We start from the raw sequence: 16,691 nt of genomic DNA on the forward strand, positions 1-16,691 counted from the left end.
ATTTTATAAATGCAAGAAACACTTTTGATTTGTTTTTATTCCAAATTGAAAATAAAATGTGACAACTGTCAGATTTAACTAAAATGTCATGTTAGAATAAATGTCATAAATGTGTATTATCACGAAATTACCTTTTTCCTATCATTTGTTACGCACTGAAAAATGATCATTGTTAGTGCCAACATTCTTTCAATTTGCCAAATACATATATGACATTGGTAGGTATATGTATACTAGTGTTTCACTATTTATCGTAACAGACAAATAATAAAGTACAGGTCAAATTAGCATCAGGTGTATTTTCTATACCTAACTGTGATAGTGTAAAATTATCTATTAAAATCGGCTACAGTCGGAAAAATGAAAGAATACCCATGAACGACCACATCAATCACATATTATTCAGATTATTAATAATCTATCTCTCTCGTTTGTTATTTATGAAAAAAGAACAGCAAATACAAAATATGTGATTGACGTGATCGTTCATGGGTATAGGGTTTTTCATCGATTGTCATTTGTTTCGAGATTCTGTCATGTGTCACATAATATTAATATATCTACGTCATACGTCTTTGGTTTGTATCATTGGTTATATCAATAACGTATGACGTAGATATATTAATATTATGTGACACATGACAGAAGCTCGAAACAAATGACTGTGAATGAAAAGTCCTATTCTTTCATTTTTCCGACTGTAATTATTTTCGGCATGGCACATGTCATCTTCAAAGCTTCGTCTTATAGGTTATAAAATTTATAAAATTTATACCAATTATTGCAAACAAGCATCACTGCGCGGTAAGTTTGAATTACTCCTCCTGGTTTAAAAACAGAGCATAGTTAGACACTCTTATGTGTAATAATGTCTTATGTGTAATAATTTAAATACCATGTTGCTTTTCAATTATAATAATTATAGGAAACTAAACATTGCTTACCATCTGAGGAAAAGATACATTCTTAATTTTTTCCTTTGGTTCTTCACTATTAACAAATTGGCTGAAAATGGACAGAGGATGTATTAAATTATATTGGAAATTACATAGTGGAGTCACTGAAGGTGGATATGAGCTATTACCTCCGATTTCGTTGAACCTCCATCGATTTTCATGAAAATTGGTGAGTAATTAGAGAATACCTCAAGAAACAAAGGTGACATGATGCCAACTTGCGCTTTACCCTGGGGGTGGATACCACCCCTTCTCGTGGGTGAAAATTATTTTATTAAAAATAACCCCATAATTCGATAGACGGGCAAATTTCAAGCAAAATTTGTTATATAAAGTTATTAAAATAAATCAAAACTTTTTGAGTTATTAAAGATCAAAGATTTTAATTTTTCTTAAGAAAAATGTATGGTTTTAACCAATTTTTCATAAATAACTCAAAAAGTGTAAGTTTTACAAAAAAGTTATTCTTATCAAAATTGAAGCTAATAAAAAATGAAATAAAACCGTTACTACAAAAACCTTTTAGTGTTAACTAAAAGTGAGTTATAGGTAATTGAATATATACTTTTTTCGGCGAGTAAAAAACTGAAAAAGTATTCAAGCTGAAATAACGGGAAATTTATGTATTTTATAGCATAAACTTATTAAACATTTGTCAAATTTCTTAAAAATATCTATTAAATGAGCCCCCGAACATGTTGATAGCGTTAAAATTTATGCTCCAAATTTTTTTTAAAATTTATCTTTTACAAATTTTTCCAAAAAATGTTATTGTTTTTGTTTTTAATAACTCCGTTCGTGTTTACGATATCAGGTTTATCTAAAAATTGTTTGAAAGCTAATTCCAAGTGCTATTTAAGCTAGTTAAACCTAATCTTTAAAACCCCTTACTTTTTTAAAAATAAAAGGTTAAATGACCCCGGTTGCATGGCTCCCACAGCAAAATTTAAGATTTAAACGTTTCTATCTCGGTTATTTTTTACCCTATAGAAATAATAAAACAGGTAAAATATTTAGCATAGAAAAAACTAAAATTTGGTTATATATAATTTTTACGTATATTGAGTATTTTTGGAGTTATTATCAAAAGAATATAAAAATAACAATAATTTTAAAAATTATGATTTTAAAAATTATTTTTTAAATTATGATTTTTAAAATATATCTTTTTTTCAAAAATATGCATTCTAAACCGGTCAAAATTATCGAACACATTACTTATGCTAATATAAAAAAGTTTTTGTAAGGATTACTACAAATTTTAATTTTTGTGGAAATGGCGTATGTTTAATATTTCACTTTTTCCTAAAAAATTCGAAACGGTTCTTTTATTTTCATTTTAACTTGCTTAATTTTGACGATATTACCTTGTTCTGAAGCTCATTTGATAGGTATTCCGAAGTACTTTGGCAAATGTTTAGCAGAAATATTTTATATATTGCATCGTTTTTCCGTTATTTAAGCTTGAATACTTAGATTTGAGTACTCGTCGAAAAAAAATACACATTCAATTGCCAATAACTCACTTTGAACTAACATTAGTTTAGTTATTTTTGTAAGAAATGTACTCAATTTTTTATTATCTTCAATTTCAGTAATAATAACTTTTTTGTAAAAGCTTATAGTTTTTGATTTATACGTGAAAAACCGATTTAAAACATGCATTTTTTACGAACAAATAAAATCTTTGGTCTTTAATAACTCAAAAAGTGCTGATTTATTTTAATAACTTTATATAACAAATTTTGCTTATAATTTGTCCCTCTATCGACTTATGGTATTATTTTTAATAAAATAATTTTCACCTCCGAGAAGGGGTGGCATCCACCCCCAGGGTAAAAGCGCAAGTTGGCATCATGTCACCTTTGTTTCTTGAGGTATTCTCTAATTACTCACCAATTTTCATGAAAATCGATGGAGGTTCAACGAAATCTGAGGTGAAAACCTTCAGTGACTGCACTAACATTTCAAAATTAAAAGTATAAGTTTTAAAAGGTACTTACGCATCAATACCAATTTTCTCTTTATCCTTTATACTATGTTTTTTTTCTTCTGTCATTGTAATCTGAAATCAAACATCTTTTATATAGTATTTGACTGTTAGGATATTGGCTAAAAAAATTTTTTAATAAAATATTTTACCTGTTTTCCTAATTATCATAATAACTAGCAAATGTGGATTGATTGATCAGTAATTAGTATGTTTTGTATTATCTGCAAGCATCTTTTTCATGAGGTTTTTTTACTAATTGTACTCATTTCATTTATACTTTAATATTTAACATAAAAGGAGACGCGCTTTTAGTATGATCCTGGAGAAAGTTATAGCAACAGCACAAATTAGAACATATCAATGGACCAAAATTACTACAAGCATACGCGGGTGACATTGACATTGTCGGAAATACGGTCAACAATGTAAACATGATGTAAACGAAAATTTTAACACATTAGATTAGAGGCACAAGCCGGTCTAAAGTCTAAGGGCCAATGAAGAGAAAGCCAAAAGAAAATAGATACCTGGTAATAATATTATGAAAATAATATTCTATAATCCATTTAAAAACATGTGGTGTATTTTACAAATGTTCAAAATATCTCAATAAAAACTGGCTTATCGAAAAAGTACTAAGAGGCAAAAAGTTTTAAAAACATTGTGTTTAACTAACGGTAGCACAAAAATAAATTAATTGGAACTTACATAAATATTTGGTGGGGTTTAAGGGAACAAAACCCGATAAAATTTTTATGGGGTGCAAAAATTTCACTATTATTTTTTTTAAGAAATTCCTGCCATAAGTATGCAACTTATCCATTTTAAATAAAAAATCTCTGATAGTTTTCGATAGGTATATTGAAAAAAATAGATTTTTATTTTGCAACTTCAAAGGGCGGTAAGTTTTTATGTGCATATTTGTACTAAGGTAAGTTAGGTTCAGTCAAACTATTTTTGGTCCCAGGATATGTGATTTAATTTATGACTAGGTTTTTTTTACACCCTGTATATTCTATTAATTATAAATTGCTGAATTTAAATCACTTGCTTTAGATTTGACAAATAGTGAAATCTTAGTGGAAAATTTTTGAGAAAATTGATATAACAATAATTATAAGTGTTATACTTGAGCTGCTTACAACAAATAAAAACATTAAAAAACTAAATAAGTAGTAAGCTTTCTGTTAATTTTTTATATTCAATGAAAAATATACAGTGATGAGTGCGCTAATAACCGGCCAAATAATGCAAAATATGAAAAACATATTAAGTTGTGAGATAAAAATAAATGAAACTAGTAGAGTTGGGAAATTTAGCGATAAAAAGCTATAAATTTATATTCTATTCAGTGTTTCCCACCTTTAGACGTATCAGAGGAGTATGTCAACTAAAATTGTCACTGTCACAGTGGCAGTTGCCAAACTCGTCCGATACGTCTAAAGGTGGAAAACAATTAATAGAATGTAAATTTATAAATTTTTATCGCTAAATTTCCCAGCTCTATTAGTTTCATTTCTTTTCACTTCACAACTTCATATGTTTTCCATCTTTTGCATTATTTTACCGGTTATTAGCGCGCTCATCACTGTATAACTTGCTGACTAGTTACAATACGTCATTTACAATGAAATCATTTAATGTTTCATTATCGGTATCTATGATTCAGCTGATTTTTATCTGTATTAAACTCAAGTGATATGGAATATTAATAAGAAATTAAACTATTATAGTTATTAAGGTACCAAGGGTATTATAAGGATAATAACGCTTGAGGTGTTGAGGTCAATGGTGTATAGATCGAGGGCCTTCGGCCCGAGGTATCGTTGACCGAAAGCGTTATTATTATAATACCCGTGGTCTCTTCAACGTTTAATGCCCGACTAAATTATTCTTTATATGCAAAAAATTTGAATGAATTTTGAATTAATTAGTTTACAAATAAGTACATTTACCAGAAATAGTCGTAACGTAATTGTGGTAACCATAGTTTTACTTAGGGCCGGTTGTTCGCACGCTAATCAACAATGATCATTATTAAATATTTAATTACTGTCACCAAAACTGTCAATGTCAACTTTGTTTGGGTTGCTGAAAACATAATTAATTACAATTATGAGATTTATTATTAATTATGTTAATAATTATTGTTATATTAATTGATTATAGTCTCAGAATTGTAATTAATTATGTTTTAACAATTGACATTGACAGTAATTAATTATTTGATAATGATCATTGTTGATTAGCGTTCGAACAACCGGCCCTAAGAGTTTTATTTGTCAACTTGACAGTATTTAACTCGTTATTTAAATTTAATAGGCCCTAGGGCGTTATTTTTCAACAACACGCCCTTGGGCGTTATATCGTACTTAATAGACTTCGAAATAATGTCATTATTTGTCAAATAATAGACCAGTCGGACATTAAGTTAATTTAATGATAGATATTAATAACTGATATGATACAGTGTCGAATCTACGCTTGACAATAATTTCTTGAATTTTAAAGGAAGAAAATAGGAATGCAAAAAAGCGTATAATAATTCAATGACGCAGTGCTCATTCGATTGAAAAAAATTAAATGTAAACATTTTTTTTATAATTAAAACCACTTTAGGCACCTGTAGTAAAATAATCTCATATCTAGATCAACATTTCAGCACTTGAAATAAACTACGTAAACTAAGGAGATAAAATATTTTTTATCTACAAATTTATTGTTTTCTACAATTTTTTTTCCATTTTTTGAAGTTATACTTCTTTAGGCGCGATTGAGAGTGAATTTTTATTATCCTGGGCGCATGCGCACACAGACAGTATGGCGTTTAGTTGCTAAATCTTCCAAGTTAAGTATGTATCAGCGCAAATAAGGTTTGAAAATAATATATTAGTGTTTTTAGTAAACATATTTATTATAATTTTTGTGTCTTTGGATTTGTCTTCATCGGGAGTAAGATAATAAGTATTAAACATTTTTATATTTTTATACTCTACTTGATATATATTTGACACAGTATTTGTAATTACGTCCGAGAAGTCGTGTAAACAAAGCCCTGATGGGTTATTGGTAGAGCATTCGACTACCGATCGCGGAGGTCCCGGGTTCAAATCCGGACCCGGACGATTCTTATTCCTTTTTTTAATTTTCAGTATTGTTATAATAATTTTTTTTTAAAGTAGTAATATCAAAATTAGTTTTATAATTAAATAAAATACAAATAAACTGTTTTAAGTGTATTTGTTTCGTTGAAATCATGTAATAGAAGTATAACTTCTTACGTGCGTACAAAGTACACTTCGCGTCATATAAAACTGGTAGGTACACTTTTTTTTTCCCAATGTAAACCTGTGTTCAGACTGACAATTATTGTTCGTGAATGACGTCGTTGTTGCCATCACAGATAACGGAATTGCACTAAATCTAAATACAAAAAAATAACGTTTACAATGTATATTTCGAATTGTAATAGGTACATATAGTATTTTTACTACAAAAGCGATATTACGTAGTAAGAGAACTGTCAAAACATTAGAATGTGACTTTTTATTATTGCCATGTTTATTATAGGAAAAGTCACATTCTAATGTTTTGACAGTTCCCTTACGTCAAAAATTTTGACCTACGTAATATCGCTTTTGTAGTAAAAATACTATATATTTAAATTCCACACTTGTTCACTGTAAAAGTTTTTCATTTTGTATTAATTTCAAATTAAATTTTTAATTTTTCCAGTGTGTTTTATTTATTCTACACAACTTAATGCAATTTTGTCCTACAATTTACGAGAAACCAATCACACCTCTCGATTTGACGTTAAACATAATAATTTAAAGTCATGTCAAGATTTATTATCTGTCAATATTTTTGAATTGAAATATTTTCATAAATTATAATAAACACGAATCAATGTATGGATATTTAATTGAGATGACGGAAAATTACAATTGTTTTAGTTTTTAGTAGGTATCTTAAAAAATGCGGTCTGTCGCACAGCCCCGTTTTTACCTAGTTGGATATAATATTTTCGTTGAACTGGCAACGTTGCCCTAGAAATTAGAATGACACTTGTGACAAGATCAACTTACACAACTTGAAAAACACGATTTTCGGTTATAAGAGTTGTACCAGTTTTTTTTGACGCGAAGTGTACACACACTTTCTTTTTTTTTTCTATTTGTGACACTTTTATATTATATCGTATATTTACATTATTTTTATTTTCTTCCACCTATTTCGTTTTATATAACCATAATCTTTGCGTTTTTATCACTCTGTGAGTCTATTACTTTATGCTGATTATTTTACTAGTTTTTCATTTATTCTTGTGTTTTTGAATTCATTCTTGGTTTTATTTTATCTTCGTTAGACATGTTTGGAAGGGTTATCCCGATTATCATATTTTTAAAAATAAAAATAAATTTTCTCATATTTTTCAAATTCTTGAAGGCTCACTGACGTGTATCTAATGACTTAATCACATTATTACCTCTTTTCAGCAATAAACAAAACTACACTTTGTAACGTTATAAACTTCACATATTTGTTAATTTATTTTCAAATAATTATTATTCTAACTTCTTTAATACATAATTAATTAATTTCTTAACTTCTTGTATTTGTTTTTGCTGGTTCCGTCTCCATTTGTAATAGAAACATCTGATTCTATCATAAGCCACTTGTGTTCTATGCTTCTGTCACACGTTCCATGTCAATGTCAAGCTCCCACCGACTCTGTTATCAGTCCCTCTCAAGATACATATATGCTTTTATATAATTTTTGTGACTACTTAAGGCCCCTTTAGCCTGGTAACTTCATTTTATTTTTCAACAACGTTCATTTGGTTTTTTTTTGGACAAGAATTGAGTAACATTTCTCTCGTCGGGATTACTTCCTGAGTCTGAAGCCTCCATCGCCGGAGATGCATCAACTGAGCTACACTCACCATCTGCAGATGACTACAGTAGACCTGGTGGCCACAATATCGGAGCCCAGAGTCCCTCACAGAACCAATAGTCAACCGACATCAAGAATTTAAATACAAAGAGCCATAATAAGTATAATCTAACTTTTTAACTTTAGGAATCTCGAGAAAATGAATTTATTCCATAATGTCTATAACCTCTCGTATAAGCCTAAACAAACTATACATTGCCACCTGTCAAACTATAATTGCAATCTCATTTACCATGGTGAATAGACTACTGCTAAACCGCATATTTATGTAATTCTATGCACTACTCACTACTTCAATTACGATTTTTTGGGGCTTCATGTTTCTACAGTTATCTTGTAAATTTTCAAAATACCTTTTCGCTTTATTTTAACAGCTAAATTCAGTAAAAATCGGTATTTTCTATTTAAATTCCCATTTATGAAATATAGGCCAGGAACCGAAGCTTTTCACCTCGCAATTTTTACAGAATGGATCGATTTGCTTGAAAATTTGAGAATAAGTAGTGGATAGTCCAAGAATCAAAATCTATATGATGCCGAAAGGCGCTTTTACCATGGGGGTGGTTGTCACCCCATCTCATTCATTCTAAGCAAAAAATGTTTTATACATTAAAAAAAAATTAATAGTTTTCGATTTATTCGCTATCGAAAGTGTTAGTTTGTATAGAAAAAATTAATGTTTTTCGATACACTCATTTACGATTCACTCAATTTTCGTCGTAGAAAAATTTTGTTTAAACCAAGTTCTTGGGAATTAAATAACCTACAATTTTATATTAAAACATTTTTTCGTATCTCTGATACTAATTTTTTACCAATTTAAAAAAAATTGTTATTCGCTTTTAACTCCAGTTTTTTCAAAACTAATCATTATAAGCCAGTCAAACTTCTAGAATCTATTAATAATACATAACTAAATAAGAATGAATAAGGCCAATGACTAAAAACACCGCCAACTTACATTATTATGCTTCCAATTGGATTTCTCCTTTTTTTTTTTGAATAAATTTATTTCTTAACATTAACTTTTTAATTTTTTATCTTAGAAAGTTTGGTAAAAAATCATTTTGTAGGTTTTCACAAGATATATAAGAATATTAATATTAAGTCTTTTTAAAATCCTCAGTCGCAAAAAGAGGTGATTTTGAAAGGCTTGTTAAAGGTGGTTTTTGCGTGTTATTAAAAGTTTTAATTGTCAATAGCTCGCTCAATTTTTGCCGTAAATTTTTTTTAATGAGATTCTTGGGAATTAAAAAAGATATAATTTCATATTTAAATATTTTTTCGTATCTCTGATGTTAATCTTGCTATTCTGAAGAAAAGGCCATTTTTTACAAACTACAAAAATTCGTTTTATTCGCTTTTAACTAAATTTAGCCAGTCAAACTTCTAGAATCCATTAATAATACCTAAATAAAAAAGACCAGATAAGGTTAATGACTAATTTTAATTAGGGTGGTGATTAGGGGGTTGCCTGCGATCACTTTTTCCTGAAAAAAATGGGGTCTGACATTATTTTCAATACAAGTCACTTGATTTTTGAGTTAGATACTTTTTTTATTTCTGGAGATAGACATTTTTAAGTACTTTAAATTAGATTGAACAAGCTGTCCTCGAAAAATGCATAGTTTTCCCGTCTTTTGACTTTGAAAGTACAATATTTAGCATTTGACGAACAGGAGCTAACATATAATAAAATATAGCTCGATTACTGTTGGTCTTAAAAAAAATTTAAAAAACCGCTTTTGTTTATTTTTTCAAAAGGTATATTTTTGTTATGTAAAGTTGTTTTGATAACACGAAAACTTTTGGAGTTATTAGCAGAAAACGTATTAAAATGGTTGATTTTTTCGATATAAAACTAACACTTTCGATAGCGAATAAATCGAAAACTATCAATTTTATCAAAAAAATGTATAGAACGTTTTTTGCTTAGAATAAACGTTTTTACCAACTTTTGTGATTAAAATATAATAAAAAATTTCCAACCCCGAGATGGGGTGGCAACTACCTACATGGCAAAAGCGTCTTTCGGCATGATATAGATTTTGATCCTTGGACTATCCACTACTTATTCTCAAGTTTTCAAGCAAATCGATCCATTCTGTAAAAATTGCCAGGTTTTGTCCTGTTTTAAGCTTCATTAGCTTCATTAGCCTACTTGGACTAATAGGCGATTTAGTTCAATTCGTTGTGATAAATATATTATTATTATATATCATCATGTTAAATATCCAATACATTTTATAAGTTATGATTTATCTACGAAAAAAGTAAGATGCCACAAAAAAAGTGTCGCAGAACAAAATTTAAACCATACTTATACATATATCTGAAATTTTAAGCTTTGAAGTTTATGAGAATAAAATAATAGTAATAAACTTCTGCTTTATGTTTGTAATGACAAGCTCAATAAACTTGAAATCTGGGTCAATCGGCAAGTTCAAGATCATCTCAAAGTATGTGAATTCAGGGAATTTGATTTTCTAACCTATATACTTCTGACCTATATACATAAAAGTGACTTACAGTATTCTTAATTTCGATATAAACAAATACTTACAATTTTAGTGTAATGTACGCAATATCAAAGGTATTTTAGTTGTGTATATTGCACATTTTAACTGCGATTTTTGGAACAGAACACGAGTAGTAACTGCACTAATAATATAGGAATAGGATGTATAATACTTGTTCTATTTTTACCTACCATAACAATTCCTGTAGAAATAATATACACGACTCCTTACTTTTTGAGCATGTAGATGTATATGTTTGTTATGAAAATTATGTGTCGTGTTATTGCACGTGGTTCTGGTATTAATTTTAATGCAAATTAAAAAAAAAAAGAAGAGATCGTGTCAGGGCCCCCGCAAGGCTGATTGGCGCCCGCGTGCGGGACATATTTTAGCGCCCTTTAAATCTACTATACAGGGTGAGTGGGGAGTGGGGAGGAACGCACCAAACTTTAAGACTGTATAATATACTCGTAGGTACGTAAAAATGAAGAAATGAAGCACACAAAATGTACATAACAAGAAGAACACGGGAAAACGAACATTATTTGAAGTCGCAAGACGGAAAGCAGACAAGACATGTAGAAATAAAAAGAGAGCCTATGAAAATGGACAAATAGAAAAAATGGAAGAACATTTCAAAAACAACGAAATTAGAGGGGCTTACGAATACCTAAAAAAGATAAAAAGTGGGTATAAACCTCAAACAAGTCTATGTAAAGATGAAAGTGGGGGAAGATCGGGCTTCCGACGGGGAAGATCGACACTGGATCAAATATTCACAGTAAAACAGATCTTGAGCAAAGCATGGGAACACGATATTGATGTTCACAACGTGTTTGTAGACTTCAAACAGGCATACGACTCAGTCAAAAGGAACAAACTATACTATATATTGGCTGAATTGGCAATACCACACAAGTTAATAAGACTCATTAAAGCCACAATGGATGAAACTCAGGCATGTGTACGAATACAAAACCACCGGACAGACTTTTTTAACATTTCGCAGGGACTAAAACAGGGAGATGGGCTGGCCCCAACATTGTTTAACCTGGCACTGGAGTATGCGGTTAGGCAAATGCAAACAGGACGAGGAAATCTACTGACCAACCGAACGGTTCAACTGGCCGCTTATGCTGATGATATTAATATTATGAGTAGAACATCAACAGGAGCACAGGAAACATATGCAGAGTTAAAAAAACAAACAAAAATGCTAGGTCTGGAAATTAACACAGAAAAAACAAAAATAATGACTCAGACGAGAAGAAATATAGTCCCAGAAAACATTATACATGAAGATGACATTGAAACGGTTGAAAAGTTTACATACCTGGGAGTAGAAATATATGCCGACGGATCAGAAGATGGAGAAATAAGGAAGAGAATAACGCAGGCAAACAGAGCTTATTTTGTCCTCTCCCATATATTTCGGTCAAAAAGTGTCCACCGAAATACAAAGATGAGAATCTATAAAACCTTAATTCGACCAATAACATGCTATGGCAGTGAAGTCTGGGTGCTGAAAGAAACATCCAAAAACAAACTCGACACATTCGAAAGGAAAGTACTTAGGAGAATACTAGGACCTGTGAGGGAAAACGGAATCTTCAGAAGTCGATACAACAACGAGCTTTATCAACTTTATAAGGAAACGCCCCTGTCAGACTTCATTAGATTACAAAGATTGCAATGGGCCGGACATGTGATAAGAATGGGAGAGGATAGGCTACCAAAACGAGCACTGAATGCTAGAATGCAAGGAAAGAGACCGGTTGGGAAGCCACGAAAGCGCTGGGAAGACACAGTAAACAGCGACGCACAAGCCCTTTTAGGAGTCCGTGTATGGAGAAGAGCAGCCACAGACAGGCAAGGGTGGAGGCAAAAAAAATAAAGGAGGCCAGGGCTAAATTTGGGCTGTAGTGCCGTAGAAGAAGAAGAAGAAGAAGAAGGTACGTAAAAATAATCAAAAATAACTCATATGTTGTTATTCGATTTTCATTTGTTTCCTAGATACGAGGTGTTAAAATTCTTCTTACAAACTGACGATTTATTTATTGCTCTAAAAACGGTTGAGGTGTGCAAATGAAATTTGGTGGGTTTTAAGACATAGTTGGTGCATATATTTTGCCACATAATTAAGAATTTTATATTCATCATTGGCACGCGTACCGGTAATAGTCTAAAAATTTTGAAACAAAATAAATAGTACGCCACTAAGATATTTCAAATTAAAAATTATTTTTAATTCCCTGTTCAATTTCTGACAAACAATCTATCATCATGTTTGTTCATACAACGCTTCGTTTTCATGTAAAAAATAAAATATCGTAACCCTTACAAAGTATTCGAAATAAGTTTCTACACATTCATACAGAAACTTCGTCGAAAACTTTGTAAGCGTTAAGGTGATACAGTAGCGATCAACAGGTAGCCAAAACGCGTTCCAAGATTGCGGCTGTAATTTTGAATATTTTTTCGAGATATTTGGCACACGTATTCGTAATATAATAAAGAATTCGAATTATAATATAATGGTACAGAGCACAATTTGAAAAATATATTAATATGTGGAAATTACTCTGTAATTAAATACAATATTAAAAAAACGAGCCTGTACCAACATTAAGAAGAACAAAAAAATACACTTTCTTCAAATAAACTTTTTTATCCGATGCCTAGATTTTGTGTCATTTTGGAACTACTAATGAAATAAAAAATTTTAGTAGTTCCAAAATGACACAAAATCTAGGCATCGGATAAAAAAGTTTATTTGAAGAAAGTGTATTTTTTTGTTCTTCTTAATGGCCGTACTGGCTCGTTTTTTTAATATTGTATTTAATTACAGAGTAATTTCCCCATATTAATATATTTTTCAAATTGGGCTCTGTACCGCCATTCTTTATTATATTACGAATACGTGTGCCAAATATCTCCAAAAATATTCAAAATTACAGCCACAATCTTGGAACGCGTTTTCGCTACCTGTTGATCGCTACTGTTTCCTCTTAAGATGTTTTATTTTTTGCATGAAAACGAAGCGTCGCATGAAAAAAAGGGAAGATAGATTGTTTGTCACAAATTGAACAAGGAATTTAAGAAAGATTTTTAATTTGAAATATTTCAGTGGCGTACCATTTTTATCTTTAAAAAATTTCAGACTATTACCCGTACGCGCGCCAATGGTGAATATAAAATTCTTAATTGTATGTCAAAACATGTGCAATAACTATACTATATATAGTTGGTTACGCATGGTTCCAAGTTACGCAGTCACAATGTCTTAATATTATTTTCTTTTTTTTTTCAAAATAAATTGTAAATTGTGGATTTTATTAGAGGAAACTCGATTATAACTATTTAAAATGAATTATTATTATTCTATACAATGATTATGATACTTACCATTTTCACAATTAATTTAATCTCCACGCCACTTAAAATAACAACAAATAAAAAAGATTGTCCAATATTTTTTACACGAAAACAAAAGTTTAAAATCCGGGCAGAATAAACCTAACGGATATCGCAATAATAGTCGTAGGTAATAATTATTAACACCAATATAAAATAAAATTTTAAACCTTTCACTGCAGGAAACCACCCGTTCACCAGTAACAGGAAATGATGTATGTGCCTGATAAACGAGAAGGGAAGGGAAAAGGTACTCCAGTCAAATACATAATCATAATTCATAGAGTATTTGTTTACAAGGTACTATGTTGATTATTTAACCAAGAGGAGTAAACTAAAAAGACAGATTCACACCCAAGAAAGTTACTAGAAAAGTCACCAAATTCATCTTCTTTTTTCGTCGATCATATCAGCTTTCGATGATAATCCATACATATTATATTTTACCAACACATCGCTAAAAAGTTCTACAAACAACTGTTTTTATATAAAAGTAGACTAAAAATCTAAAAATTAAAGGAATAATGCAGAAAACACAAAAAATCGCTGATATACTTAATTTATATATAAAATGACACAAGTGCCAAAATTTCATAAATGTCATTAGTGTCAAAATTTAATAACAGTGGAGTAAACTTGCCTGCGGTTGGACCAATTAGAAACAAGCATTACGGTGCGGTAAATTTGAATCGCTCCTCTTGGTTAAAAAACAAGTACACTTTAGAAAACCAAAAATAAGCATTTTTTCAAGATTTTTTTTTCTCAGAACCTTTATTAAAAATGAACATAAAACTTTTTACATATTAATACGTAACTCTTAGAGAATACAAAAAATGTATATTTTTTATTTATGGACGTACACTATTATTGTAGAGGGCGCCAAAGTCGAGGCTTCTAAAAAAAGTAGTTCCGATGACGGACAGTTAATCTCAGGATTGGCATCCCTGAAACAAATAAATCGTACGGCATTTGAAAAAAGAAGGTTTCTTACGTGACAATTTACCATAGTTAGTGAAAAATTCCACAAAAAAACGATTTTACGGAAATTTGAAAAAAATTTGTGAAAAAATCGCCCGTTTTTCTTCAGTTTTTCATGGCTAAAAAATATTTATTTTTTATTGTTTGGTCAAATTGTGGTAAATTGTCACGTAAGAAACCTTTCTTTTTTAAATGCAGTACGATTTTTTTGTTTCAGAAATCCCAATACTAACATTAACTGTCCGCCATCATTGTTCGAGGCCTCGAATTTTGCGCCCTCTACAATATTAGTGTACGTGCATAAATAAAAAAAAATGTATTTTTTTGTACTCTCTAAGAGTTAGATATTAATATGTAAAAAGCATTATGTTAATTTTTAATAAAGGTTCTGAGAAAAAAATTCTTAAAAAAAATTATTATTTTTGGTCTTCTAAAGTGTACTAGTACCTAAGGGTAATTATCATAAATTCGAGTAAAAGATTCACTTTATACCAGTAAAACTACTTGATCCAGCAAGTTGTGGTTTTGTTGCAGTAAAACTGATAAGTTGCGTTTTATGGGTGTTAATTTATCTTTCTACTCGTCAAGGAGTGTGACTTGATGTTTATTTCACTATTTTGGGTGTGGCTTTAGTTTACAACATAAAATCGATTGGATGGTATGCCAAGCGTAATTCAATCTACTTCAAAGAAAAAAACTAGGAAGGAACAACAAAATGTAATATATTTTTGACGAGACGGAGTAAGTTCAACATTTCAGGACGGGAATAATTATTTTTTCAGTAATAATACAATATTTGATTTTTGAGATTTCTCTAGCTGTTCATGATTATCTCATTTAAAATAAATATTTATTATTTACCAAACCTTCGGTTTGGCGCCCCTTTGGGGTTACGCCCGCGTGCGCCGCACGCGTTGCACGCCCGGTTACGGGGGCCCTAAATCGTGTTAAGAAGACTATCGTTCTTTTTCTTTTTTTATTTACATTGTGAATTGTTGATTTACAATTTTACAAAGTAAGTGAATCCATTTTTTAAGAAACAGTACTATCTTAAGGTGAAGGAATAATAATTAACGGAAAAACTATAAATTAACAACACATAATCAGGGCCGTAACTACGATGTTGGGGGCCCCGGGACAAACGTGATCTAGGGGCCCTCTACCGGGGGTTTACCCCCCAGAGGAAGGGCGTGGGGGTAAACCCTCAATCTCTCATCTGGAATCATCTGGAAAACGTTTTACGAAGTTGATTGCTTTATTTTGAAGGTCTTGTTCGTTGACATTTAAAATAAAATCAGGTTGAACAATTCGGTACGTATCTTACACTGCTTTCATTCCTTGAAAGCGAGTGTCTGGCTGATGGCATCATAATATGTCCATCATTGAGTAAAACACGGTTACTCTAAAGCACAACTTGGGATATTGAAGTCTTTTATCTTCGCACAGTTCATCGAAATGTTTTTTCGTCTTCTGCATTCTTTTTGGAGCGAACCCTAATGGTATTCCCCAACGTTGACACATATTTGAAGCCACTTCAAAGAAGGTTTCAAATTGTCCTCTCATTTCAGTTAGTTTTAAGAGGCTTTCTTCAAGTAAACTGTAAGCTGTTAAAAGGTCCAAAGATTTTGATTGCAGTATTTTCGAGACTATTTTGAGGATTTAAAGGATTTTATTTTGCACAACTAGTAACAAAATAAATTTGAATGATTTAATTTCTATTTTTCAGTTGAGCTGCTTCGTTTCTTTCATTTCTTTTGTTACTTGTCAGAACTAGACTTGAAAGGCACTTCAAACATCGCAAAATCTGTATTTTAATGTATTGACTGCATCAAATCTTCAGCCCAGCGTGTTGAATTGAGAGGTTTTAGAGTCAC

The 16,691-nt window shown here is 30.7% G+C and overlaps 1 protein-coding gene across 4 annotated transcripts in view; it reads right to left on the reverse strand.

The window, feature by feature from the left end:
* Nucleotides 1-16,691, reverse strand: part of LOC126889941 (ATP-dependent translocase ABCB1-like) — a 341,038-nt gene that overhangs the window by 110,174 nt on the left and 214,173 nt on the right. For 3 of the 4 annotated variants that reach the window (XM_050658693.1, XM_050658694.1, XM_050658691.1), the window contains exons 2-3: nucleotides 2,960-3,021; nucleotides 945-1,005 (exon numbers count right to left, since the gene is read on the reverse strand). In XM_050658693.1, the coding sequence (XP_050514650.1) occupies nucleotides 945-1,005; nucleotides 2,960-3,015 (117 nt within the window). In that variant the 5' untranslated portion in view covers nucleotides 3,016-3,021. Of the gene's footprint in view, nucleotides 1-944; nucleotides 1,006-2,959; nucleotides 3,022-10,469; nucleotides 10,558-16,691 lie in introns of those variants that run through there. The other variant, XM_050658692.1, reaches the window with a different exon arrangement.

The sequence above is a fragment of the Diabrotica virgifera genome, chromosome 8 (assembly GCF_917563875.1).
Source record: "Diabrotica virgifera virgifera chromosome 8, PGI_DIABVI_V3a".
In the NCBI taxonomy this organism is placed as follows: Eukaryota; Metazoa; Arthropoda; class Insecta; order Coleoptera; family Chrysomelidae; genus Diabrotica; species Diabrotica virgifera.